The 24,956-nt window shown below is 44.4% G+C and overlaps 1 protein-coding gene across 14 annotated transcripts in view; it reads left to right on the forward strand.

Annotated features, from left to right (window-relative positions):
* Positions 1–24,956, forward strand: part of SVIL (supervillin) — a 228,838-nt gene that overhangs the window by 81,984 nt on the left and 121,898 nt on the right. For 11 of the 14 annotated variants that reach the window (XM_047743501.1, XM_047743503.1, XM_047743502.1 and 8 more), the window contains exon 1: positions 12,599–12,629. The exons of 2 other annotated variants lie outside the window; for them this stretch is intronic. In XM_047743501.1, coding sequence (XP_047599457.1) covers positions 12,614–12,629 — 16 coding nt within the window. In that variant the 5' untranslated portion in view covers positions 12,599–12,613. Of the gene's footprint in view, positions 1–288; positions 816–12,598; positions 12,630–24,956 lie in introns of those variants that run through there. One more of the 14 variants, XM_047743509.1, reaches the window with a different exon arrangement.

Genomic DNA, 24,956 nt, shown 5'->3' on the forward strand with positions numbered 1-24,956 from the left:
CAGCGTTTGTGTGCCCTTTCGGAAGGCAAGCACCTGAATCCAAGAAACGTTTGCCCACTCAATTCTCTATGGTTGCAGCCCGTTGAGTAGACCGCTGTTGCATTTTTAATTTCTGCATAAAACAAGCTGAGATACGATGTGAATGATCTAATTGCATTTGAAGGAGCTGCTGGCCAGGCTTGTTGCAACAGCTGATGGGCTCCTCTGAGTTTCCAGAGCTATTTATGGTAGATAAGCTGGGATCAGGGCTCTCCAGTTCAGGCCATAAAAGGCCCGTCCCATGTGGAGTTGCCCCACTGCTCCTGACAGCGCGCTCCGAAGCTGAAGCGTCCTCAGGTTTCACGTGGATTTACCCAGTAATGGATGGCCACACCAAGGCCAGATCGGGGAAGTTCAGCGTCAAGGACACCAGGGCACTGAAAACTTCGAGAAGAAGACTCTTTTTAATATTTTGGCGATCTTTTTTCCGAGAAACTTTTGGGATGTAGCCTTTACCTCTTTATTGCTTCTGCCATCCAAACGCCTTTTGGAAAGCACCGTTCTAAATTTATCCTGTTCTGAATCATCACTCCTGATAGATGCCATTGCCGGGTTTGCGCTGTGATACTTGATTTTGTACAGTGTTCCTTGGGCTAACTTTTGATATTTTGCTTTTTGTTTAGAATTTTAAAGTAGTGTTCATTGAAAGGAGACGCAGAGAAATTACGTGAGGACATCCAGAGCCGTGTTTTATTTTTTATTTAGAAAAATAAGGAATCAGTGTGATTTTTGCCCCCCTTTAACTTAGAGGAACAACGATTAAACAGAAATTTGAAGTAAGTGAAAAATCTTCCTATAAATGTAAATGTAGTTGTTTGTTAAGTGCCATCTGTCTGAGCATGCTTCCTGAGGTTTGCCGACTTCAAACTCTGGAATGTTCCTGCCCGTATGTGTTAGTTACTACTGTTACTCCTCTGTGTATCCTTGGGCATGTTTTTTGGTTTGGGAATGATGGGATTTCTTTTCCTTAAAAACAAAAGAACTTTGTGGTACAGAGAAGCTTGTACTGACAATATTATTTAGTAAATACATTCGGTCTGAATGTGAGCTCTTGAAGCCTTGGAATTAAAAGCCTATCCACAATACAGAGTACTTCCATGCTGGTATCACAAGTCTGGGTTAGAATTCAGAAGGGCACGTTTTATTTCACTCTTGTTATGAATACACGCGGAAATGTAAACTGGCGGTGATCCTTTTGTATAATCTTTGTTTCAAGGGATCTTTACCTTGGTGCTCTGATTCTCAACTCTGGTGTTGCAGAAATAAGAAAACAAAAACCCGCAAGCTTTAGTTCCTAGGTTTTTGAACTGTATTTCATTTTTAAATCATCCAAGAAAAAAAATGCTGTATTAGCCTTTTTAAGTTCTAGATTTGCTCCCACTAAAAAATAGCAAAGAGCTAGAGAACACTGATGGTTTACTTGACATACTGCTCCTTTAAAAAAAAAAAAAAGACAAGAGAACTTTTTTTTTACCATATCAGATGGACCAGTAGGAGCAGTAATTATTTTTACCAGGTAGAAAAACAGAATATTTATAGAGATAAGTTTCATCGATGAATACTGCTGTGGATTGCAAACCAGAGGTAGTACCACAGTTTTAGTGGGCATTTGGAAATGCTTGGGGGCATTTCTGGTTCTCCTGATAATTGTGGCTGGCGTTTGGGGCAATGTGGTTAAGAATTAGAAATGCCCTGTAATGTGGGACAGTCCCATCGGGTGAAGCATGGCTCTGGACAAAATGTGGGTGGTATTCCCTGCTGAGACAAGCTACAAGGCATACATGCTCTCCCCGTTCCAGAGAGGAGCAACAACGGGCTGTGCATACCGGCTGCCTCTTCTCCACCAACCAGGAGAACTTGTGAGGCACCAAGCAGCTGGGTGTCCTGCCAGGAGTGGCTCATCTGTGCTGCTGCTCCTGGGGCAGGGGGTACAGGGAGGTGACCGTGTCTCCCGCTCACCAAGCTTCCTTCTGTTGAGAGTGGGGCGACACTTGTTAGCCCTCAAGGAAGTGCTTTTTTGAAATCAACCAACTCTGGTGCCAGGAGCTTAACTTTCCAAGTGAAATTTGGTTAAAGCATCGCTGTCATTCAACAAACCCAGCTATCTTTGTACTCTGGACACCTGCTTTTCCTTGGTAACCCCGCCTCTGGAAGATTAGGAATTTCAGTTTGGAATGAACCTCTTTTTAACACCTGGGGTCATTTAAAATTATCCAGTTGAGGATTTGAATCCAAAGAAAAGGGCCACTGGCCTTCCCAGGGATGTCCCGAGAGTGGGACTCAAGGCTCATAGGCTGTGAGGAGAGTTGTTGGGGGGACAGGGAGCGGGGGGAACCTCCATAGGCTCGTTTTTATTTTGGGGCACAAAAGAAGCCCTCTTCTCACTGTAGGGCTTCCTGAGCAGTGCCTTGGGACACTTGTTATAGTGAGTCACCATGGCCTCCCCAGGACCAGGAGAATTCCCATTCTAGAGCTTTCCTGTAGTTCTGGGTTTCATTAATTTATAACTCTGAACCAGAAGCCATGTGGTCACCCTTGACTCCTTTCCCTAGAGGTCACCAAGGCCCCTATGTCTGACTCTGAAATGATGTTCGTGCCCATCACTTACTCCTAAGACTCCTTGTCCCTTACCTAGATAAGTGCATTGCCCTTAACTTGTCCCTTTGCCCCCAAGTTCCCCACTGCCCATTCCCTTCTCAGAATGACCCCCCACACACACACAAACACACAAGATGTGATCCTGTCACTCTTCAAAAGTCAAACTTTTCATGGTTTCTCACCGATTAAAGGTGAGAGCCTGACTCCTTCACTTCCCCCTCAGGGTCTTTCACGCCACTCTCTTGCTGACATCCATCTGTGAAATGTTCTGCCTTCCTTTGCATGCCAGGGAAGTGGTATCAAATGAAATCTTTCCAGAAGCTTCCACTGATCTGCCTCTGGGCTCCAGGGCCTTGACTCCTGCCTGTATGTAGTACGGGTTCCTGGCTCTGTGTCCTTTTGCCCCCTTCCTCTGTAGAGGGTTACCCAACAAGGCACCTGGGTCCTAGCTCTCTTGCCCCCCAGGATCTAGCCCAGTGCCCATTGTATAGTGGGTGCGTTAACTGAATTGAATGCATTGGAGTGACTTGTGGATTCTTCACATCAAAATTTAACTGTTGATGAAATGCTTATGCCATTGTTATTTAGTGTTATTCCCTACAGAAGTAGGTGTTCTGTGTAATAAGTTCTGGGTTTTTTTCTTCCGTATCTAATAATGCAAGCAGATTTGTCTTACCTAGTACAAGTGTGATGGGGTTTATGTACGTATGCTTTTGCCAACACAGGAAATTAACGGTGCATTCGATGAAGTCAGCCACTTCATTATTGGAGCCTTGCCTAAGATGAAGAAACTCCTCTAGGGGTGTGATTTGACTCATGTACTCTTTTTATGTACATCAAACTTTATCCCTTAGATGCAGCATCTCGGGGTGGTTTGCCCTGCTGACCTTGGACCAGAATGTAGCACCCTAGTGCCTGGTTCAGAGACTCACTGTCTTGTGGATACTCCTAGTTGCAGGAGGTTTTGAAAGAGGAATTTGCTTATTTTCTTCTGAAATTTGACCCTTTAATCCCAAACAAGTTCATAGCCCATTTCAAATTGGCTTTTGTATGAATACGGTCAAAGAAAGAGCTTTAATATTTGCCTTGGGACAGTTGGTTCGCCCATGCCACGGTGCTGGATTCATTTCTGCACAAATATATTGAACGTTTCACTTCAATATTACACGTCTGGATGCGGGTCTCGGAGTTGGATGCCGTGGATGAAAGTGATGAAGCTTATTCCCTTCCTTAGTGAAGTCATTTCCTAGAGCGGTTCAGACAGGGGCCTTAACGAAGCTGTTACACAAGTAGGGCTGGAAGGGGGGGGCCACCTAGAGGGCTCAGTCCATTATGCATCTGCCTTCGGCTCAGGTCATGATCCCAAGGTCCTGGAATTGAGTCCTGCCTTGGGCTCCCGGCTCAGTGGGGAGCCTGCTTCTCCCTCTGCCTGCTCTGTCTGCCACTCCCCCTGCTTGTGCTCGCTCACTGTCTCTGACAAATAAAAATTAAAACCTCTTAAAAAAAAAAAACACCAAATGGGCTGGGAGGGACGAACACTAATAACATGCCATCCATGCTCACTTAGCCTACATTATCTCATTTAATTTGTACAGCGGTCCCTAAGAAATATTACTATCATTGTCCTTATTCTACAGGGGAAAAAATGGAGGTTTCAAGAGGCTTGCCCGAGGGCATATACCACGGGGTCAAGGTAGAACTGGATTTGAACAGGTCTTTTTTTGGATTCTGATGCTTGGCTCCATAACCCCTGCTTGAAACCAGTGCTTCTCAGCTGTAATAAGCATCCCGTGAGGTCTTGTTAACGTACCGATTCTAATTCAATAGGTCTGGGGTAGGGCCACCAAGAAGATCCTGATCCCTCTGGCCAGCACTAACGTTGAGTAGCACCGTCTTAAAGTACCCTGCTTTCTTGTGAAACCAGAGAAGGAAGCAGTCAGGTTGGAGGGACATCCAGGGGCTTCCCGCAGGAGAAGTGGTCTTCCAGGTTAATCTGCTCCTGTGCGTTTTTCATGTCAGCCCTTCCCACTGTTTGCTCACCCGGTTGTCCCCCACTTCTCTTCTGATGGCTGCCTTTCTCCTGGCTCCTCCTCCTCACGTTGCAAACATACTCAAGTTTCCTCCATCCTAAATAAAGCTCCCCTTGACCTCTGGCGATGGGCTGTTTCTTTCACTGCCCGTTCACTTCTCAGCACCCTGGGCTCTGTGGAGCTGTCGCCCTCCCAGCCCCACGTGATCTCCGGATTGCATTACCTCTGAGTACCTCTTTATGAGGATCCTGCCTCCGGTCTCCACTGACGGCGTATTCTTGAGCTCTCCTATCACCTGTATTTTCTAAATCCTGCTCCGTCTCCTCACTGCTCTGGCTTACCTTCTTAGGGTTAGGGTAAAAATTCTTGTGCTGCTCTCTCTACGGTGAATTACATGATCTGTCCATTCCAGATGAAATCTATTCATTTGGGTTTTATGGTCTATTTTCTGTCTTTAATGAAGAGTTGTTCACTTCCAATCAGCAAAGTTACCATCTATATCCTCAATAACCAGCATTGATAGAATTAATGCATTAAGAAAGAACAGTTCGGGGGCGCCTGGGTGGCTCAGTGGGTTAAGCCTTTGCTTTCAGCTCAGGTCGTGATCTCAGGGTCCTGGGATCAAGCCCTGCATCAGGCTCTCTGCTCAGTGGGGAGCCTGCTTCCCCCTTTCTCCCTGCCTGCCTCTCTGCCTACTTGTGATCTTTCTGTCAAATAAATAAAATCTTTAAAAAAAAAAAGAAAAAAGAAAAAAGAAAGAACAGTTCGTTTCTGAGTGAAGACTCAAAGGGCTTTCATACGTAATGTGCCTATAATTTGCGAACTATTTTCGTTAATCAAAGGCCTCATGTTTCTGGATTTTCAATTATGTTCTGAGTACCGAAAGTTGCCAAATAACTTTGGACCTAGAGCTGTCATTGGACAGAAAAAAACCTATTGGTACTTTCAGATTTTTTGAGATACCGGATATTTTAAATATTTTAAGCCCTAGGCTTTTCATATGTTCTAAAAACACTACCTAATTATACCCCATTTAACCAAAAATTTTTAAATAGACACATGCACTTGCACACATATTACATGTTCAACAAAACAGCCACTCCAGCCAAAACAGGCATAGGAAAGCAGTAGCATTTCTCCTTAAAAGGTGTTGAATTAAGAAGTAGGCAGTGGGGGCGCCTGAGTGGCTCTGTTGTGAAGAATCTGCCCTTGGCTCAGGTCATTATCCCTGGATCCTGGAATTGAGCCCCTCAGCGGGAAGCCTGCTTCTCTCTCTCCCTCTGTCTGCCCTTCCTTGTGTTCCCTTTCTCACTGCGTCTCTCTGTCAAATAAAATATTTTTTTAAAAAGTAGGCAATTAGGGGGCACCTGAGTGGCTCAGTGGGTTAAAGCCTCTGCCTTCGGCTCAGGTCATGATCCCAGGGTCCTGGGATCGAGCCCCTCATCGGGCTTTCTGCTCAGCAGGGAGTCTGCTTCTCCCTCTCTCTCTGCCTGCCTCTGCCTACTTGTGATCTCTGTCAAATAAATAAATAAAGTCTTAAAAAAAAGTAGGCAATTAAAGGTAAAATAGCCTTTGAAAATTTTAGTATTGTTTCACGTAGATTTTCTTAGAAAAGTATTTTTAATTTAAGCTGCGATTTCAGATTCCCATGGACAGGATGGTCACAAGATTAGCAACATTTGTTTATTTTGCAATTACTTCATGCCTGTAACAGTTGCTATTATGAAAGCCAAGAACAAATGACATTTTAACATCTATGATTCGTTTGCAAGTCTCCCTTCTGGTACCTTACACAGCTAATGGCTCTACAGGTTTAAGCCAGGTTAGAAAAATAAACTCAGCCATGCTGTTCAGAGGTACATGGCTCTCCAAAATCATGCTCATGGTCTTAATTTCCACCAGATGTTCATTTTAGCCAGACGCACATAATCATTTGGCTTTCTTATTTCATGCATTTTTGATTGAAAGTGTTGAATATTTTAAAATTCTGTGACTCGATAAATATTGTCGTGATGCGGTCGTAGGGAATGAGTAAGCTTCGTGTAATGCCTTCAGCCACAACGTGGGATCCTCCCATTTAAGATGGAATTTATTTAGTTGGATTTGTATCAGTTCTTCTCTCTAGAGGCTTCAGAGAACTTGCAGACATCTAACAGTCCTTAAATATTTCAAAAGAGAATTTCAGTAAGAAGGTGGAATGGGGAGCAATAGGGAGGAAAATAATGTGAAAGCTATGATAATAAATAAGTTTTGTGCCCCACCCGCCTTGGCCCCCCTCCCAAAGCTCCCAAGAAAGAACGGTTTCCCTTGCTCTTGGGGGAGGAAGAAAATTTCATTTGGAAATTGAGGGTGTTTAATCCTGAGGAATACTTGGAGCAATTGCAGAGTAAGTGGGAGCAGCCCTGGTCTTAATAACCAGCTGTGTGACTTTGGGTGAGTTCTTACCCTCTCTGAGCCTCATTCATTAAATTGAGCATTGGAATGGAGGATTTCTAAGGTCCCTTCTACCTATTAGGATTCAAAGACTTCAGAACTTGAAAATATTCTTGTCTCTCCTGGAAAGGAGACCTTGCATCTAAAAGATGTGTTTCAAGACAGCTAGAGCAGGACCGAGTTAGAAATGTCTTAAGCAGGAATACATAAATATTTTAAAATGTTTTCTCATTGGGGGCGCCTGGGTGGCTCAGTGGGTTAAAGCCGCTGCCTTCGGCTCGGGTCATGATCCCGGGGTCCTGGGATCGAGCCCCATATCGGGCTCTCTGCTCAGCGGGGGGCCTGCTTCCCTTCCTCTCTCTCTCTGCCTGCCTCTCTGCCTACTTGTGATCTCTGTCTGTCAAATAAATAAATAAAATCTTTAAAAAAAAATGTTTTCTCATTGTACTGACATGCTTCTGTTGAAATGTGCAGCCTGTTCTTCCTTCTTGGTAGGCTTGGTCTCTTCTTTGTCTTTGGAAAGTTCTGTCTTTTGGAAGTTTCTGCCCTCTCTTCAGACTGAACTCCCATTGTTTCTTTTGTGTTCATTCAAATACTTAAATTTTCTTTCCTGTAGCCTAATTTATTCTTCTCTTGCACTTTGGCTTTTTCTCCTGATGTGAAACCCCGGAGTGGTCACGACAGACCCCAGGAGGGTCTGAGACAGAATTTTCCCGTTCAGAACAGGAGTAGGGTGTGCTTGACTTTCTTATTCTTTCCCTTCCTTTGTCCCTTCCCTTCCTTTTCCTCTCTCCTCCCTTCTTCCTTTCATCCCTTCCTGTTTACTGCCAGACAGTCATTCTTTATCAACAGTTATTTTCTGAGCACAGACTGTGTGCCCAGGACCGGTATTGCTTCTGGGGAAAGAACAGTGATCAAATCCCTGCCCCCGCTGGTGTTTGACCTCTAATGCACTCAAGAATGATTCTTCTTTTTTAACCATATGTCTCTTTAATGTGCTTAAATGACAGAATTTAAAGTAGCTGTCATGGTTCCTAACCCAAAGGAGGTGCTTGTCATGTTTACTGTCTGTCAACAGTTGGCATTATTTTCCAAAACTCTCTCTTCCTCTATAATTAATACTGATAAAGATCATAAACTTCTTTTGGGAAAAAAACATTCTGTTTGAGTTAGGCAAGTTGAGGTCAGATACCCATCTTCCTCAAATTTTTATTTTTTTAAGATTTTATTTATTTATTTGACAGAGAGATCACAAGTAGACAGAGAGGCAGGCAGAGAGAGAGGGAAAAGCAGGGTCCCCACTGAGCAGAGAGCCTGATGTGGGGCTGGATCCCAGGACCCTGAGATCATGACCTGAGCCGAAGGCAGCGGCTTAACCCACTGAGCCTCCCAGGTGCCCTCCTCAAATTTTTTTTTCAAGATTTTATTTTTAAGTATTCTCTACACCCAACATGGTGCTCAAACCTGCAACCCTGAGATCAAAAGTCACTTGTGCCACTGACTGAGCCAGCCAGGTGCCTCTCCCTCAATTTTTTGATTCATGTTCTTTTAGCTCTCACAAAGTGCTATCTATAAAATATTGATTCATTGTCGAGGTGAAGGTTGACATTTATATCATTCAATCAAGATACTCTAGAAATAACTCATTGAATCATCTTTTTTTTTTTTTTTTTTAAATTAAATTTAATTTTTTTATGTGACAGAGAGAGAGAGATCACAAGTAGGCAGAGAGGCAGGCAGAGGGGAAAGCAGGCTCCCGGCTGAGCAGAGAGCCCGATGTGGGGCTCGATCCCAGGACCCTGAGATCATGACCTGAGCCGAAGGCAGTGGCTTAACCCACTGAGCCACCCAGGCGCCCCTGAATCATCTTTTTTACTTTCAGACTTTATCTGTTTCGAAATATTTTTAAACTTAGCAAAAATTTAAAAATAAAGGCAGTTTTACCTGAAGACTTTGAAGTGCGTGAGAAGACCGGAGTCCCATCGGTTAAACTATTCCATATCACTTGAAGTGCCAGAGAAGTTGTCTTAGGACAGAAACTTTGGAATCCATAATCTGTCATTCTGTGTATCTTTTCTTTTGAAGATTATTTGCCTAGTCACCTTTATTACCAGGGGAAGCTGTTTTTTTTTTTTTTTTTTAAAGATTTATAGATTGATTTATGAATGACAGAGACACAGCGAGAGAGGGAACACAAGCAGGGGGATTGGGAGAGGGAGAAGCAGGCTTCCCGTGAAGCTGGAAGTCTGATGTGGGACTCGATCCCAGGACCCTGGCCTGAGCCGAAGGCAAACGCTTAACGACTGAGCCACCCAGGCGCCCCGGGAAGCTGGTTTTATACTAAGTAAAAAAAACATTAGCTGCTATCCTGTCTCTAGTGTATGTTAGTTTTTTTATGTTTAATTTTGCACAAGTTGTAAAGGGCATTCTTGGTTCATGGGGCTGTAAACATTTCAACCTTTGTCCTTCACAAAGTAATTATTTCATTAAAAGTAAATTACAGTGTGTTCAGTAGCTCCAGATAAAAATGCTCATCACATGGTAAATGGATGCGCTAAGATTTGAGGAGAACAAATTACCTTGGTGTTTTAATAGAGTTTTCTGAGCTAATTTTTATTCATAGCATCTCTCTGGCTAATGTGAGGGCTGATGATGATCTCTATAATTAATGAGCTCAAGTTTGGTGGGGGGGAGACTAACAGGTAGATAACTTCGGGCAGCATGAAACCAGAACTGTTATTACAGGGGAGTTGTGTTTAGGCAACCACTGTGAAAGGTGCCCTTGTTGAGCCTTATTTTGTTGTTGTTATTGAAGATTTTGTTTATTTATTTGAGAGAGAAAAAAAAAAAAGGCAGGGGGACAAGCAGATTCCCTGCTGAGCAAGGAGCCAGATGCGGACCGATCCCGGGACCCTGAGTCATGACCTGAGCTGAGGAAGTGTCAAGGGAGCCACCCAAGTGCCCTGAGGATATGTTTTAAACAGGTCGGTGAACAGTCTGTAGAAAGGCGACAATATCTCCCAAAAGCTGTATGAAAAAGGTGCCCTTTTTTGAAAGCCCATTTAATGGAAAAGAGCCACTGTTTTCCATTTTTTTGCTAAAGGGGCTGTGGCTCCCAGGAGAAGCTCAAGTTCTAATTATTTGTATAGAAGCCAGTGTCTAGGGAGTGCCTGGAGGCCTGGGTGACCTGGGGGTGGGGGACACACCCCCGAACTGTGTTATGTTTCAGCATCCACCTGCTGAGACCGAGTCGGGGCAGCCAGCTGGTCGGGGTCATCGCTGCCCAGGAGGACCTCCCGCGATGGTGGACAAGCTCTCAGGTCGGTGCTGTGCTCTCAGGCGCCCACCAGCCATGGCTGTTAGCACTTGAAAACATGGCAAGTGCAACCGAGGAACTGAACTTTTAAACTACTTCTGCTTAGTCTAAACTGCATTAGCCTTCTGTTGTTGGAAGTTGCAGGTGCAGGGGAAATGGCTTTGTGCTTTCTGCATCTGCCGATAGGAGCTGGGACCTGTTGCCACAGTCACATCGGGGATGATGCTTGGATGGCTGGGGAAGAGTAGCAGATACTGTGCTTTTCAAAAGAAGTTGAAAATATACCAAATCTTAGCGAGTGGGATTCACCCTTCCTCTCACTGGTCCACAGATGCGCGTGTGCGCACACACCCACACACACCACACACACACACACACAAGTATGCCATTCTGTAGATTCTCTGTGGTCCCGAACACAGTCAGTGTTCATTTCTGCATTTTGATTGTGTATCCAGAGATCGGGGCTTTCTAGTCTCACCACCGCTAGTCCTGTGAGCTGGAGCCTTCAGTCCGGCATCATGGGCAGCACCTGCCGATGGTCAGCATGGAGGAAAGCAAAGTGGTCTGGGCTGGTGGGGGGCTGGGGTCCTAATCGGATAGGTTGCCAGCTCGTCTGTTAGCCACTTTATTGTTTTTTCCTAAATTTGTGTCTTGACGTCAAGCAATGCAGTTTTGTGAGACATTAGTTTACGTGATTTTTCACTTATTTTTGTGCTTAGTTTTCTTATACTTAGGGCTACAAACTAAAGCTGTCCTTTGGGAACCTGGGCTGGAAACGAGGAGACTTTTCTGTGACAGGGGCTCACGTGACGGGCTCTGCTTCACAAGCATATGGAACACACATTCCTTCATCCTAGTTGTTTTTGAGTACTTGCTGGGGTGACTAACGATCCTGCAGATTTCCCCCCAAGTGTCCGTGGCTGGCGAACCTTGGAGAGTGGAGAAGGCAGTGTCGGGCAGCGTGCTGGGGGGGCATAGGCAGAGCCCTGCCAACCTCCCCATTCACTTCTCACATCAAAACGATGTGGTGTTGACCCACCCTGTCTCCAGTGGCTTCTCTCAAGCCTCTGGGGCTTGTGTGTGTGTGTGTGTGTGTGTGTGTGTGTGTGTGTGTGTCTGTGTGTGTGTGCGCGCGCGCAGCTTTTCCTCAGAATCTTTATTATTAAAATTAGCCCATAAGCAGAAGAGAACAGGAAGACGTGGGCACTGAAGGAAACGCAGGGCGATGGGATGTGTTAGGGTTGAGAAGGGGCCCGCTGACATCCAGGCTCGTGGCCCTCATCCCTGCCTCGGAGCCCACAGTCCAGGGGGGGTTGGTGGGGGGTGTCCTTTGGAGGCCATGTGAATTGCTCCGGAGACCGTGACCCTTCCTTCTGCACCCCAGGCTCAGACTGTGGGGACATCCCCCCTATTCCCTGGGGCCCTGTTCTTCACCCTGTGCTTCTGCACGCCCCGCTCCCAAGGGTGGAAGTCCTCTCCTCGCCAACCCTCTGAGTCTTCCAGCTCCCGGGAGCTTATTGCCTTCCCCGGGAGGCTCTTCTCGGGGAACCTTTCAGCTCCCCCCAGCCACCAGCTGGGCTAGGTAAGCCCAGAGAAGGACTTGGTGTCCTCACGCATAGAATGACACCAGCTGGTCAGATCCTTGCCCACGCCACTGCTCTCCGTCTATAGTCTAGACTAGAGAGATGCTTTCCTCGACCGGTGCAGCTCACCGAAAACTTACTTTCTGCCCGAAAAGAATGCAGTGATCCTTTATTAAATACCCAGAATGCAGAGGCTGGGACAGTTCCGTACAGCCCCAGTAACCCTTGCCTCCAGTGTGCATGAATAAATGTGGCTAATTAGATTAGGTGACCATATAGCAAAAACAATGCAGCTCAGCTGTTGAGCTGAATAGATGTTTTTAAAATAACCAACAGAGTTGACGCTCCTCATTACCAAACCTTTTTTGGTTTGTTAGAGGGGTGGGGGCGTATTTAGGGGTAATATAAGGCGAGTCAGCCTTCTCTGCTTCCTCCTCTGTCTTCCTCTCCTCCTCTTTTCCCCTTTCCTCTTCCTTTCTTTCCCTCCCCCTCTTCTTCTGTCTTTCTCTTCCTCTTCCCTTCCTTTCTTTTCCTCTTTCTGCTTCCTATTTTTCTTCTGTTTTCTTTTCTCTTGCTGCTTCTCTTATCTTCAGCTAAGTCAAGACCTAAGCAACATGGCCATGGATATCTGTAAGTTTATATATAGGACATATTTATGGAGACCTAAAATCTCCCTTTACACAGTTCTGATATGTTTTGTTGGGCGAGTAATACTATAAATGATCTTTTAAAAATTACTATATTCTGTAACATGGAATCTGATCTTTAGGCATTCTTCTCTTTTGTAGAAAGAGACTTGTTTCTTGCTAGAGCAAACTGGTTATCTCTCCTTCACGCTATCTTTGCTTGTGCGTATCTTATATGTCTACATGTGGATATGTGTGAATAACAACCAAAAAATATCTGCTTACATTTTTTTTTTCTACTTACCTGTTTCAGTATGTAATATGCCGCTAGCAATAAGGAGAAAGTGAGTACTGGACATTGTAGTTTAATTTTAGTAGAGCAAAAGTGAAAAATCAGATCTCTACTTCTGCTTCTGTATTCGTTAACTCAAATGTAAAATTAGAAATGTGGTCATTGTTTGGCAGTTTTGACTTTCTAAGGGAAACCATATCATAGCCTATGCTTCTGTGTGCTGGCCTTTAAAAATAGATCTCATCCCGCGAGGAGATGAGCCCACTTGGCTGCAGTCACGGTGAGGCCTGTGGATTAACCGGTGGGCTCTGTCAGCAGTTGACTGGGAGTTCTCAACTCTTCCCAGGAGCATTAAATCTCTCATCTTCGGCTGCATTCAGTTCATCTTTGGTCAAAGCTCTGGTGTTTTAAAAGCTAACTGCTGATGAGTAAACACTCTTGACCCTGATGGTAAACATTTGTCATACGTCTGGTTAGTTTTCGTTTTCACTGACCAAAATCATTCTGGCAGCAGAGTCCTTAAGTCTGACAGCCTGACAAATTCTACAGAATCCCTTGTTTTTCCTCACACAGGCTTTGACTGTGACTCACCATCCCTTTGAAAACATTTCTTCTCTGGTATTGCAGATCTCCATAAATATACATCCTTGAGCAAATGAGGTGTAGGAAAGAACTTAAACATTGGATGACTGAAAAAAAAACATGTTTTGCAGCTTCATGTCTTCTTTCTGTCCTCCTGAGGAGATCAAAGAGGATCATTCTTCGAGGTTCTGTTTAGATTCTGGAGGCCATGGTCATTGCCCCTCCTCTGTTTCTCTTTCCACTGGGGGATTTGACCGTTGTCATTGTGGGCTACTCGGGTGACGGCAAGGCCATGTGGATCTTGAGTGGCCGCCTTGGGCACAGGTCCACGGCCATGTGCTTCTGGAGTCTTCAGGAGCTTGAAAGCCACACCAGTGCTCTGCACTCCAGTGTCTACTGAAAGGCCACTCCTCTGCCTGGGAAATAAGGGGCAGTGGGGGTTTGAGGCAGAGACCTGTGGACTCTGAAAGCACCTGGAGATTCTCATGGACAGTCACACATGAGTAAAACGAAGACATTTGGGTTTTGTCAGTGGTTGAGAAGCTCCAGACTGCGCCAGGTATGGGGTCTGTGTGAGAAGGGGCGCTGAGGAAGGCTTGGGTCTGACCTCACTCTGACTTTGACTTTGTGCGGCCACTAATCCAGAAGCATTCTGCCTGAGGCCCCAGAGGCCAGGCCTCTCTCTACAGCAGGGTCTTGTTTTGTTAAGGAGCTGCAAACAGCCTGTTGTAGTAAGAAAGAAACAGCATTTTCTTTTCCACAGCAGTATGGACATGAAGGAAAACTTGAAGTCGACAAACCCTACCGTAAATCATCCCCTCCCTAAGAATCCTGTGTTGAGGTCTTGATTCTTAAAATGAACTGTGTGCAGCTGTTGGGCTTTTGGCTGATTGTAGAGCTTTGTGTAAAATCAAATTTATTTAGCATCCTCCCACCCTGAAGAGGACTGGATTCACCAGCCTCTCATAAGAACATGCCTCTCCCTTCTGCTTGTGCGAGATGCTCGGAAGTGGTCTTACCCCACAGTTACTGGGTCATGCGATTAGCGGTTCCTAGGACAGTTCCTTAGGGCCCATGACATTGGCTGTGTTTTAGGACTTGAAAACCTCAACATAGCCCCACTGTGGAATATTTAAGGAGGCATCTGTCTTCTAAATCTTCCCTCCTTGTCCAAGGAGGGCCACACAGAAATGAACTTGAGAAAAGTCTAATCCTTCTTTGAAATATAAAACCACCAGCAATAAGTAGACTGTATACCTCGGAGGGTACACAGAAGCCTGTCATGATCACCTGTGAGGATCCTTCCAAGGACCTTCTCCAGATGTGGTTTCCTTTCACATATTTTATGGAGTTTTTTAGTTAAGTGGACAGAATTTCTTAATGCAATTTGCTGGTTTTCTAGTTGACTTAGATTTAATAACCAGGTAATAGCATGAAGAACACATCCACACACACATGGCCCTACATGTAGGAAGCTTGGGCACTCAAGAGAATATTCTAGAACCACTCAGCACTGGCCTCTGTGTGCACCTGGGCCCGGGCAGAACAGCTTTGCTGGAGTGGACTCTGGCTACAGTCTCTACTCTGTCCCGTTAGGATTGGGCAAAAGAATTCATATATTATTTGAAATTGAAAATGAAACGTGTTGTTGTTAAGATAATGACCAGTCATATATATACCTTACCTAGAAAATATGGATGCAGTATAGTAAATCCTAACGTCGAATTAACAGGTTTTCTGTGTGAGGTATTATTTATCTGGGTTCTGTCCTCCATGTCATTTTATTGTCAATTTTATTTGATTTTGGAACAACTTGCATGTCTGTATCCTAATTGCCCGAGTGCCAGAGTTACAGAACAGGTTTACAGGTTTTTATCCCAAAGCTAGAAATAAAATTTCCTCCAGGAGCAATGATTTCATAAGCCACTCAGTTATATGTTGAAAGAAACTTGAGTTGGTAAGTATTTAAAAACTAAACTTGGTCTTCTTTACATGTATGTTATTTAGGTGGGGTATTATGTGAGTTCTTGCAATTGTGTAGGAAAAGCATCAACTTCAGAGTTGTAGAAATGAAGGTGAGGAAGTCAGGACGGAAGTTTGAAGCATGGTGAACTCTTAATTCTGAAAATTGGATATTTCAAGGTGGTAGATATTTTTGAGTGTATCTAAACAGGATTTTTTTCAAATACTATTTTTATGCATTTTTTTTTCTTATCTCTCTTACTCATTTCTTCTTCTTTTTAAAAAAGATTTTATTTATTTGTCAGAGAGAGAGAGCACAAGCAGGGGGAACGGCAGACAGAGGGAGAGGCAGGCTCCCCACTGAGCAAGGACCCTGATGTGGGACTCCATCCCAGGACCCCTCATGACCTGGGGCGAAGGCAGACGCTTAGCTGACTGAGCCACCCACGTGCCCCTAAACAGGATTTAGGAAGTATTTTTGTACTGATACTTATATTGGTATGTCTGATATTTAGGACTTGTAACCATCACTGCTCCAGTAATTGGTACATAACAAGTGTTCAATAAATAGTTGTACAATGAAGAAACTGAGGAATTGAATGAACATACATGTGCACACACACCCAGACACACACCCAGACACACCCACAGACACACCCAAACACAGGAAGTAGCCAAAAGCAGTAGGAGCTGAAAGCCTGTTTGATGTTCTCATCTGCCAAGCTCCTTTGTGAAAATTTGCTTTGTAACACTTCTGATTCATTCAAGCCTTCTCCCGAAGGAAAGTAATTAACTGTTTTGTTTTAAGCAGTTCCATTTTTGTACTGCAGGTGACAAGTGAGGGGCAACCAGTTTTTAGCTTTTAATGAAATGAGTAATTAAACACAGAAGGGACTGCCAATAAAATTGAAGTAAAATCCGTCATGAATCCAGTTCCGTGTTGAATTTGCTTTGTGTATTGATGGGAAACTATGTTAAAGAAAAACCAGTGAGGTGTTTTTTTTGTTTTTTGTTTTTTTAATAACAGAATTAGCATGTTTCTAAAAAGTTTAAAAACAAGGTAGCAAATGTCTAGAAAACTGTTTAAAGCAAACGAGGAAAGATCATTGGGATATCATTTTTTTTTTTAAAGATTTTATTTATTTGACAGAGAGATCACAAGCAGGCAGAGAGGCAGGCAGAGAGAGGAGGAAGCAGGCTCCCTGCTGAGCAGAGAGCCCGATGCGGGGCTCGATCCCAGGACTCTGAGATCATGACCTGAGCCGAAGGCAGCGGCTTAACCCACTGAGCCACCCAGGCGCCCCGGGATATCATTTTAATAGTAGCAATTGAAAATTACTGTGTTTCTTACAGAGACGTTGTCTTTTTGTCTTAAAGGATTTGCTACTGTGATTCAATTATTTAAGTTCAAACCTGGTGTGTGACTGCAGGCTTTCCTTGGGGCGCCTGGAGCTGGATTCAGTGGGTTTAAATTCCAGCACTGTCCGTTACTACTTGTATTAGCACAGGCAGGAAACTCAACTTCTGTCTCCATTTCCTTATCTGTAAAATGGGCATGATAATAGTACATAGAATTGTTCTGAGAACTAAACTGTCAAACCTCTAAAGCAACATTTGCTGGGGGGCAGTGTTGATTCAGAAATTATTATTATTAACCCTCAATGGGGCTTTGTGGACATTGTTCTAGTGAGCTCTACAGTCAGGACATATGTGATCAGGAAAAGAATACTTGGGAGGATCTAAGTATATTTTGAAAATCAAATTTACATTTGGTAAGTTTCTATGCTTTTTAAACAATGGAACATTTCTTGGAAAAATCACATTTAAGATCAAGAGAACTCATGATATCCTCTTATTTTTACCAGATCCAAAGCTCCAGAGCTGTTTCATTTCGTTTTCTTTTCTTTCTTTATATTATATTTATGTGAGAGAGAGAGCCAGAGAGAGAGCACGAGTGGGTGGGAGCAGCAGAGGGAGAGGGAGAAGCAGGCTCCCCACTGAGCAGGGAGCCCGATGCAGGGCTCGATCCCAGGACCCTAAGATCATGACCTGAGGTGAAGGCAGATGCCTAACCAATTGATCCCTCCAGGTGCCTACAGAGCTATTTCTTTGAAGTATAAATCATTTGTTAATAATTTATAATAATAATAGTAAAAATAATAATTTGTTAATGTTTACTGCAGTGTACATGGGCAGAGCACTTAGGGGAAGACGGCACTGCTCTGAAACCCTGAGTTCTCACAGTAAGGAGATCAAGTATCAGTTTGTAAATGATTCAGCTATAATTCTGCCCAGCCCAGAGTGGAGATCAGTTCCAATCCCATCACTGCCATCATGCATGAATGTAAAGAATTCTTAGTCATTCTGTCACTTGATGTCATTTGCAACACCCGAGAAGCTAGAAGAGGGGTAAAAGGATAGCAGAACACTCTAAATAAAAAGTATTCCCTGAGAGTAACTAGAATGAGGGGATTAAATTTCCATTGGCCATTAAGAACCTGTGGCCAGTTGTAACTGCCCTGGTTTCTCCAGATTCCCAGGACCTTTGCTCGGATGACCTCAGCGCCCTGCTGGCACACACAAGCCTCCCAAGTCCAGACACATTCTCTTCTTACTTGTAATGGGAATAAGGCTGAGAATTGATATTTCCTGAGATAGCTGGCGAGGTGAGTCCCATCAACATCTGGGCCGTCCCCTCGGGCAAATAGAGTATTTCTATGAAAAACAAGGCAACATTTTGCTAATGGGTTTGACACCATTCCAAAGCTCACCCCTCCCACTCTGGCATTCTGTATCTCCTGTAGCTTCATGTCTGGAATGATAGATTCTCCCCCTTGTTGCTGGCATGGCCCCTTTTTCTTATAACATGCATAACCTTGAACACTGAGGCTACCCGAGGTGTTGAGGTCCCAGGGAACCAGCTGGCTCTAGTCACCTTGAAGAATCCACTGAGCTCTGGGTGATTGAGACCAGGTGTTCTCCAGGTCATTGCTGTCCTTCGAGATCCTTCTCTCCCACAGCTGCAGGATACTGCAGAGCTGGAGACCTGTCCAATTTGTAGCCACATCTAACAGTAGACAGCCCGACCTCCTGGGTGCTTCTTGAATTCAACTTCTCTACCTTTGGCATTGGTCTATTCCCCATTCCCCTCCAGAATATCCCAGGATGTTGTAAAATGTCAAGTAATTTTTATCTTAAACAAGGGGTGGCATTTGAGCCCCATCATATGTCATAGGGACACGCCTGCCAGAGCTAAAAAGAGACCCTTATCACATCCTGTCCTGGCCCCGGAGGAGCTGGGGATGAGTAAACCACTTGTCACTTTATGGGTGGTTCTCCCTGCTGTCGTCCCTATCTGAGATGAACCAGGGCCATGCCTGTACTACCGTCAGCCCTGTGCATTTGAAATGGTGAAGGCTTTTAAAGAGGGGCTTCTGAGCGCTTTGAGACATTAAAAATTTGAAGGCACAATGTGCTCAAGACCGTGAACCAGGTCTCTTCCCATCAAACAAAAGTAAACCAAGAATTACATTAAGAGGGACTTAGGTGAGGCATGCAGGGGGGGCGGGCAGCACGGGTGGGTTCCGTTGAGTAGTAAAGATTGCCACTAGTGCAGACGCTGACCTGAGGAAGGAAAAGGCAGCACTCCTCTCAGGCATGTTGTGGGTGTTGTAGAAGCATTACTATTATCCATGAAGGCAAAAAGAAAGCCAAGATGTTACCTGTTGAAAGGGGGCAGAGTAGAGTAGATCGATGTGCATAGCAAATATAAAATAGTCTATTGCTCTGGTCACAGATGCAACTAGGAAATGGGTAAAAGCAAGCAGTGCTTTTGGGTGCTGCAGAGCCCAGGCAGCCCAGAAGCTTGGAGGTGAGGACACACACAGACATTCACTGTTTGGTGGAGCGTGTCATCAGATATCAGAATTGAGGAGTAAGGAGGAGTCCGGGAGACTTGACAGGAGAAAAAGATGGTTGGGATATTGATAAGTGGAAGGATGGAGGTGGGTGGGCAGGAGGGAAGGGCAGACAAAGGTAGAATGAATGGATGTCTTTCAGGCAAGGAGAGCCTTGAAGGACAGGTGGATGGTGTGAGTTTCTTGGCCACAGGAAACTTGGGGGCGGTTCGGGATGGAGCAGGAGGCACGAGGTAGTTTAGAAGCTGGGATTATACAAGTCTCGAAGCCCACTGACTGCCGTGGGAAGAGAAGGAAAGGGGCCAGAGTGGTGTGGGCAGAATCACTGGAGGGGTGGATTGGACATAGACATGTGTCAGAGTGGAGGAGACATGGTGGGAGCACTCACTGCCATCCTCTAGGGGCCGCAGGGAGGAAATGAGAACAGGGGGAGGCTTGCCACCACTTCGTAGCGCTGAGCTTGCTTTGTCCTCACTGGTTCATCATGCTGAAGGTCAGGAGGGTCAGCAGGAATGTAGGCACAGTACGGTGTCCCCAGTGAGAGAGGGATTTGCGGCAGAGGTGATGGCAGTCCTCCCCTCGGCGATCTCTAGGTCTCTCCCGGTAGAGAGCCAGTCCTGCTGGGCTGCAAGGCGTGATCACCGAGGGCCTTTTATGACCTTCCTTAGAAATCAAACCTCTCTTGCAGTACAGTCAATCACAAATTATTTGTTCTATAAAAGCTTGACAAAAGGCCAGGAGTCCCACAGCTCCCAAGGTGTGCTTTGTCACATCTTCTTGCTGTTCCAAATCTCCAGCTCCTTGAGCCTGGTGCATGAATGGGATGGGAAGGTAGGACAGGAAGGCTGTGGCCTGATTTGGTTTGCTCCCAGCTCTGCTTCTGGGATGTGGCCTGGAGCACGGCACAGGTGAATGTGGGCCTCTGAGCATCTTTTGAGGTGGGGGGCAGGAAGTTTACAGTGTTAAAAGCTGAACCTTCAAACAGCCTACTCAAAGACTTAGGGAAAGAGAAGACCACGTTTACTAAAGTAATAAAATGGATAAAGTAGCAAGAAATAATTTAACATGAAATAAGTGAAATCTATGTGTAGAAACCTGTTAAATGTCCCTAAAGAATTCAAAAAGAATTTGAAAAAATTAAAAAAAAGGAAAAAAAGAAAAGAATACCTCATGTTCTAGAATGGAAAAATTCAAGATCATGAATATATCAATTCTTCCTCAGTTTAACATTACCAATAAAATACCCACTGATAATATTTTTAAAAAAGTAGATAAGTGGATTCTAAATTTCATGTGGATAAATAAATAAGATCTAGCACTTAGTACATTGTAAAGCCTTAGTAATGAAAAGGTGGTCCTAAAGTATGAATAAACAGAACAGTGGAACAGATTAGAAATCTAGAAATAGTCCAAAATATATATGGAAATAAATGGGGAGAAGTGTGATTTAAAATTAATGGGAAAAATTAGACCACTAAATGTTCAGGCAACTGCATAACCAAGTAGAAAAATAAATAAGTTGTATCATATACCAGGATAAATTTTTAATAGATCACATAGTTAAATAGTTACATGTTTAAAGAAAAACTAAACCACAAATACATCCTGATTCTAACCAACTCTAAGACAACTAAAGACATTATTGAGGCAATTGGAGAAAATTAAATGTTGATCAAGTATTAGATGATATCAAATAGCTTGTTAATTTTGTTACATATGACAATAACATGGTAGCTATGAAAGAAAAGATCTATGCTGTTTTTTAAAATTTTTTTAATTTTTAAAAAGATTTTATTTATGTATTTGACAGAAGGAGACAGAGAGGTGACAAGCAGGGGGAAGTGGGGAAGGGAGAAGCAGGCTCCCCACTGAGCAGGGAGCCCGATGTAGGGCTCGATCCCAGGACCCTGGGATCATGACTTGAGCCAAAGGCAGACAGACACTTAACAACTGAGCCACCAGGCACTCCTCTATGCTGTTTTTAAATACATATTAAAGTATACAGAGGTAAAATGGTTTGAGATCTTGGCTCTGCTTTAAAGTAATGTTGTAGAGAGAGAAGGACTAGAAGCAGCAAATATGGCTAAAACTTTATAATTGATCCTAGTGGTGGGCATGGGGGAGTTCCTTGTAGCATTGTCTCTACTTTCTATAGGTTTACATTTAAAAAAAATTAAGTACCAGAATGAAACAGGAAAAATTTCTTCAGAGCTCTGTGTTTGGCAGACATTTCCTGCTGATTGACCGTGCAGAACCCATGAAATAAAAGATTGATAAAAATTAACTGTATTTACAAAACACTATCACTTTCCCCCTGGGGGAGGAAAAAAAAATGCCATGAAAGAGAAAGGAAAAACTAGAAAACTACCTGTGACTCATATCACAGGATACATGGTTAATATATGAATATGTAAACTTCTAGAAATCCTAAGAAAACAAAAAACAAAACAAAAATCACTGTAGGAAAATTGGCAAAGCATCTAAATGGATTGCACACCTAAAAAGAGAAAGGACGTTTAAATAGATCTTACACATGTGAAAAAATGCTCCAGTGCATTCAGAGTAAGGGAAATCAAAATGTGCTGTGAGCGGGGAGGCCTCAGAAGAGAGAGAATGCAGAAGTCTGTTGTGAGCTGGAAGCCGGGAACCATTGCTGGAGGGAATGACAATGGCAGCATGACTGAGAGGAGCAATGTGGCCGTTGGCGGCCAGGACACCTTGAGATAGACCTACCACTCCCATCGCAGGCTGTACACTGTAGCTTTGTGTCACATAGCAGACTAGAAACTTTGATTGCCCGTCACCAGGGGGTTGGGGGATAAATTACGGAATACTGTGCACCTGTGACAGATGAGGGCCATGGGGGAAAGTGCTGTCTGCGTCCCCGTAGGGACAGATCTCCAAGGAACAGTGCTCAAGGTACTCCGCATTGGGCTATAAAAGGGAAGAGAGGCATTCATTGAGGTTTTCTTGCATAAAGAGACTCTGTAAGGACAGACAAGACATTAATCCCTGGCCACTAGGAAACAAGGGAGAGGGCTGGAATGGTTCCCTGCGAACCTTCTCCTACTTTGGAGGATTCACATGAATCAAGAAATCACACAAGTAAGTTGGGTCTTAAAGACTGTACTGTGGGCTCAGTACCTAAGTCACCTTCGCAGATCAAGTTCTGGCTTTATGTATTATGTCTATTAGCAGTATAATTTTTATATGCATTGAGTAAAAATCCAAAAATAACAGTTAGGTCATTTGAAAACATATGCCCCAGGTGCCCATTAAATGTGCCTTTCAATATACGTTTTGTTCAGAATGTGGCCTGACCAGCCCTAGGAGGGCACTTGGATTAAGTAAGGTCTTTTGAGTGTTGTGAGGGGGAAGGCTCCCTTCGGCCATCCTCTGTCATTCCACCACCTTCCTCCTGCTCCAGCCAGCTGCGCTATTAAATGTGAATACGTGGTATGTTTCAAACCTACAGGTGAAGAAATTACATGAACTGTCTAGCCATAAATTATATTTTTAGCCTGGAGTCAGAGCTGCTTTACTTGTGTTTGGGATTTCAAGCATTTGCTTGCTGGATGATTTTTCTTTTCTTTTTTGTCAATTTTTACTTTATTATTATTTTTTAGGGCATGCAAGTGGCGGGGGGGGGTGGTTGGTGTGCACGTGAGGAAGAGAGAGAATCTTAAGCAAGCTCCATGCTCAGCACAGAGCCTGTGTGGGGTTCATCCCGTGACCCTGAGATCATGACCTGAGCCAAAATCAAGAGTTGGGCGCCCATCTGACTGAGCCACCCTGACGCCCCTCATTTTTGTTTTGTTTTAAGATTTTATTTATTTATTTGACAGACTGAGATCACAAGTAGGCAGAGAGTCAGGCAGAGAGAGGGGGAAGCAGGCTCCCTGCTGAGCAGAGCCCAATGCGGGGCTGGATCCCAGGACCCTGAGATCATGACCTGAGCTGAAGACAGAGGCTTAACCCACTGAGCCACCCAGGTGCCCCTCTTTTTTTTTTTTTTTGTTCTAAAAGCTGCATGTTTGCTTCACACCATGTGCCACAGAACTCTCTCTGTGAAGGACAGATTGCTATGTTTCAAACATCTTTCAGGAAGCAGAAGTGCTCACTTGTCTCCACTCTTAGGTTCTTTAAAGGAAGAAACAAGGATTCTTTGCATTTCTGCTGTGTGTATTGGGTAAGAGGATGAGTTTGTGGGGCTCCCAGCGTTACTCCCTCACCTGGGACCTAGTGCTCTTCACGGCATCAGCTGTGTCCTGTTCCACACTTGCTTTCATTTAACTCCAAAAACAGAGGGCGCATCCGTGGAGGGGAAGAAGGAGCTCTGAGCCTCCGGGGGTTCAGAAGTCCTTCCTCATCATCTTAATGGGGATGGAATGATTTTAAAGAGGTCTTTTGTATTTCTCCCCTCTTTCTTTTTTAACATTAGATTTAGTCGTCTTTTGAACTTGACAGTTTTCAACTTTAAACATGACTTGCAAAGCCATGAAAAGCATAGTTCACAAGTTCACACAATGTACAGGTGTTTGCTCAGGAGGTAGGAGCCAACACACATTTATATTGTATTCTGAATGGAGATGTTTGTGAGTTCTTTCTTCCAAAAGTCTTTCTGATGGGGAGCACTTACCCTGCACCAGCCCCTTGGCGGGAGAGTGTAGTCTTTCTGGCTCATGGAGCCCAGGACGTGCCTGCCCCAGGGCAGCGAGAGGAGGGTGTGGGGGGACAGGCGGGCCAGTGACTGGAAGATGGACCACAGCAGGGGGCACTTCATGAAACATCCCAACACATTCTCCTTGCCTGTGAATTACTGCAGAATAGTCCAACCACATTGGCATGGATAACGGTTTAGAATGGCTAATAGCAAAAAGATCGAAATATAACCTAATCACCCAGGGCATGGTGTTTTGAAAGAACATTATCGAATCACCCACGAAGATAGTGAACATGCAGTGATTTGATCGAAGGGGAATTTACAGGGATCCTAGCAGGCAGCAGACTGGTCAAAAGCAATCAGGAGAGTAAAACTGGAGAATGATCCAAGAGCGCAGAACAGACAGGCGATGATGAGTTGGGAAGGGATCTGTGTGTATCTGTGCTGGGGAGGGGTGCCGGGCAAGTGAACAGCCGAGGGAAAGCAAGAGGTGAGTGGGTGTGGTGGGGAGCCACAGGTGATGGGCCAATGAGCAGAATCTACAGAAGCCTGCTTGAGGGGCGCCTGGGGGGCTCAGTTGGTTAAGGGTCTGTCTTTGGCTCAGGTCACGATCCTGGGGTTCGGGTCCTGGGATTGAGCTCTGTGTCAATCCCTGCTCAGCAGGGAGCCTGCTTCTTCCTCTCCCTCTGCTGCTCCCCCTGCTTGTGCTCTCTCACTCACTCTCTCTCAAATAAAGGAATAAAATCTTACAAAAAAACCAAACAACCTGCTGGAGCAGAGAGCTTTATTATATAGATGGGAGTGTCCTCGGCCTTAGAACGATCTTCTAACCTCCTTTTTTTTTTTTTTTTTGCTATTTTATTATTATTTTTAAAATTTTATTAAATGGGGCATAATTGGCCTCAGAGCCACAGA

The sequence above is a fragment of the Lutra lutra genome, chromosome 8, assembly GCF_902655055.1.
Source record: "Lutra lutra chromosome 8, mLutLut1.2, whole genome shotgun sequence".
Taxonomy (NCBI): domain Eukaryota; kingdom Metazoa; phylum Chordata; class Mammalia; order Carnivora; family Mustelidae; genus Lutra; species Lutra lutra.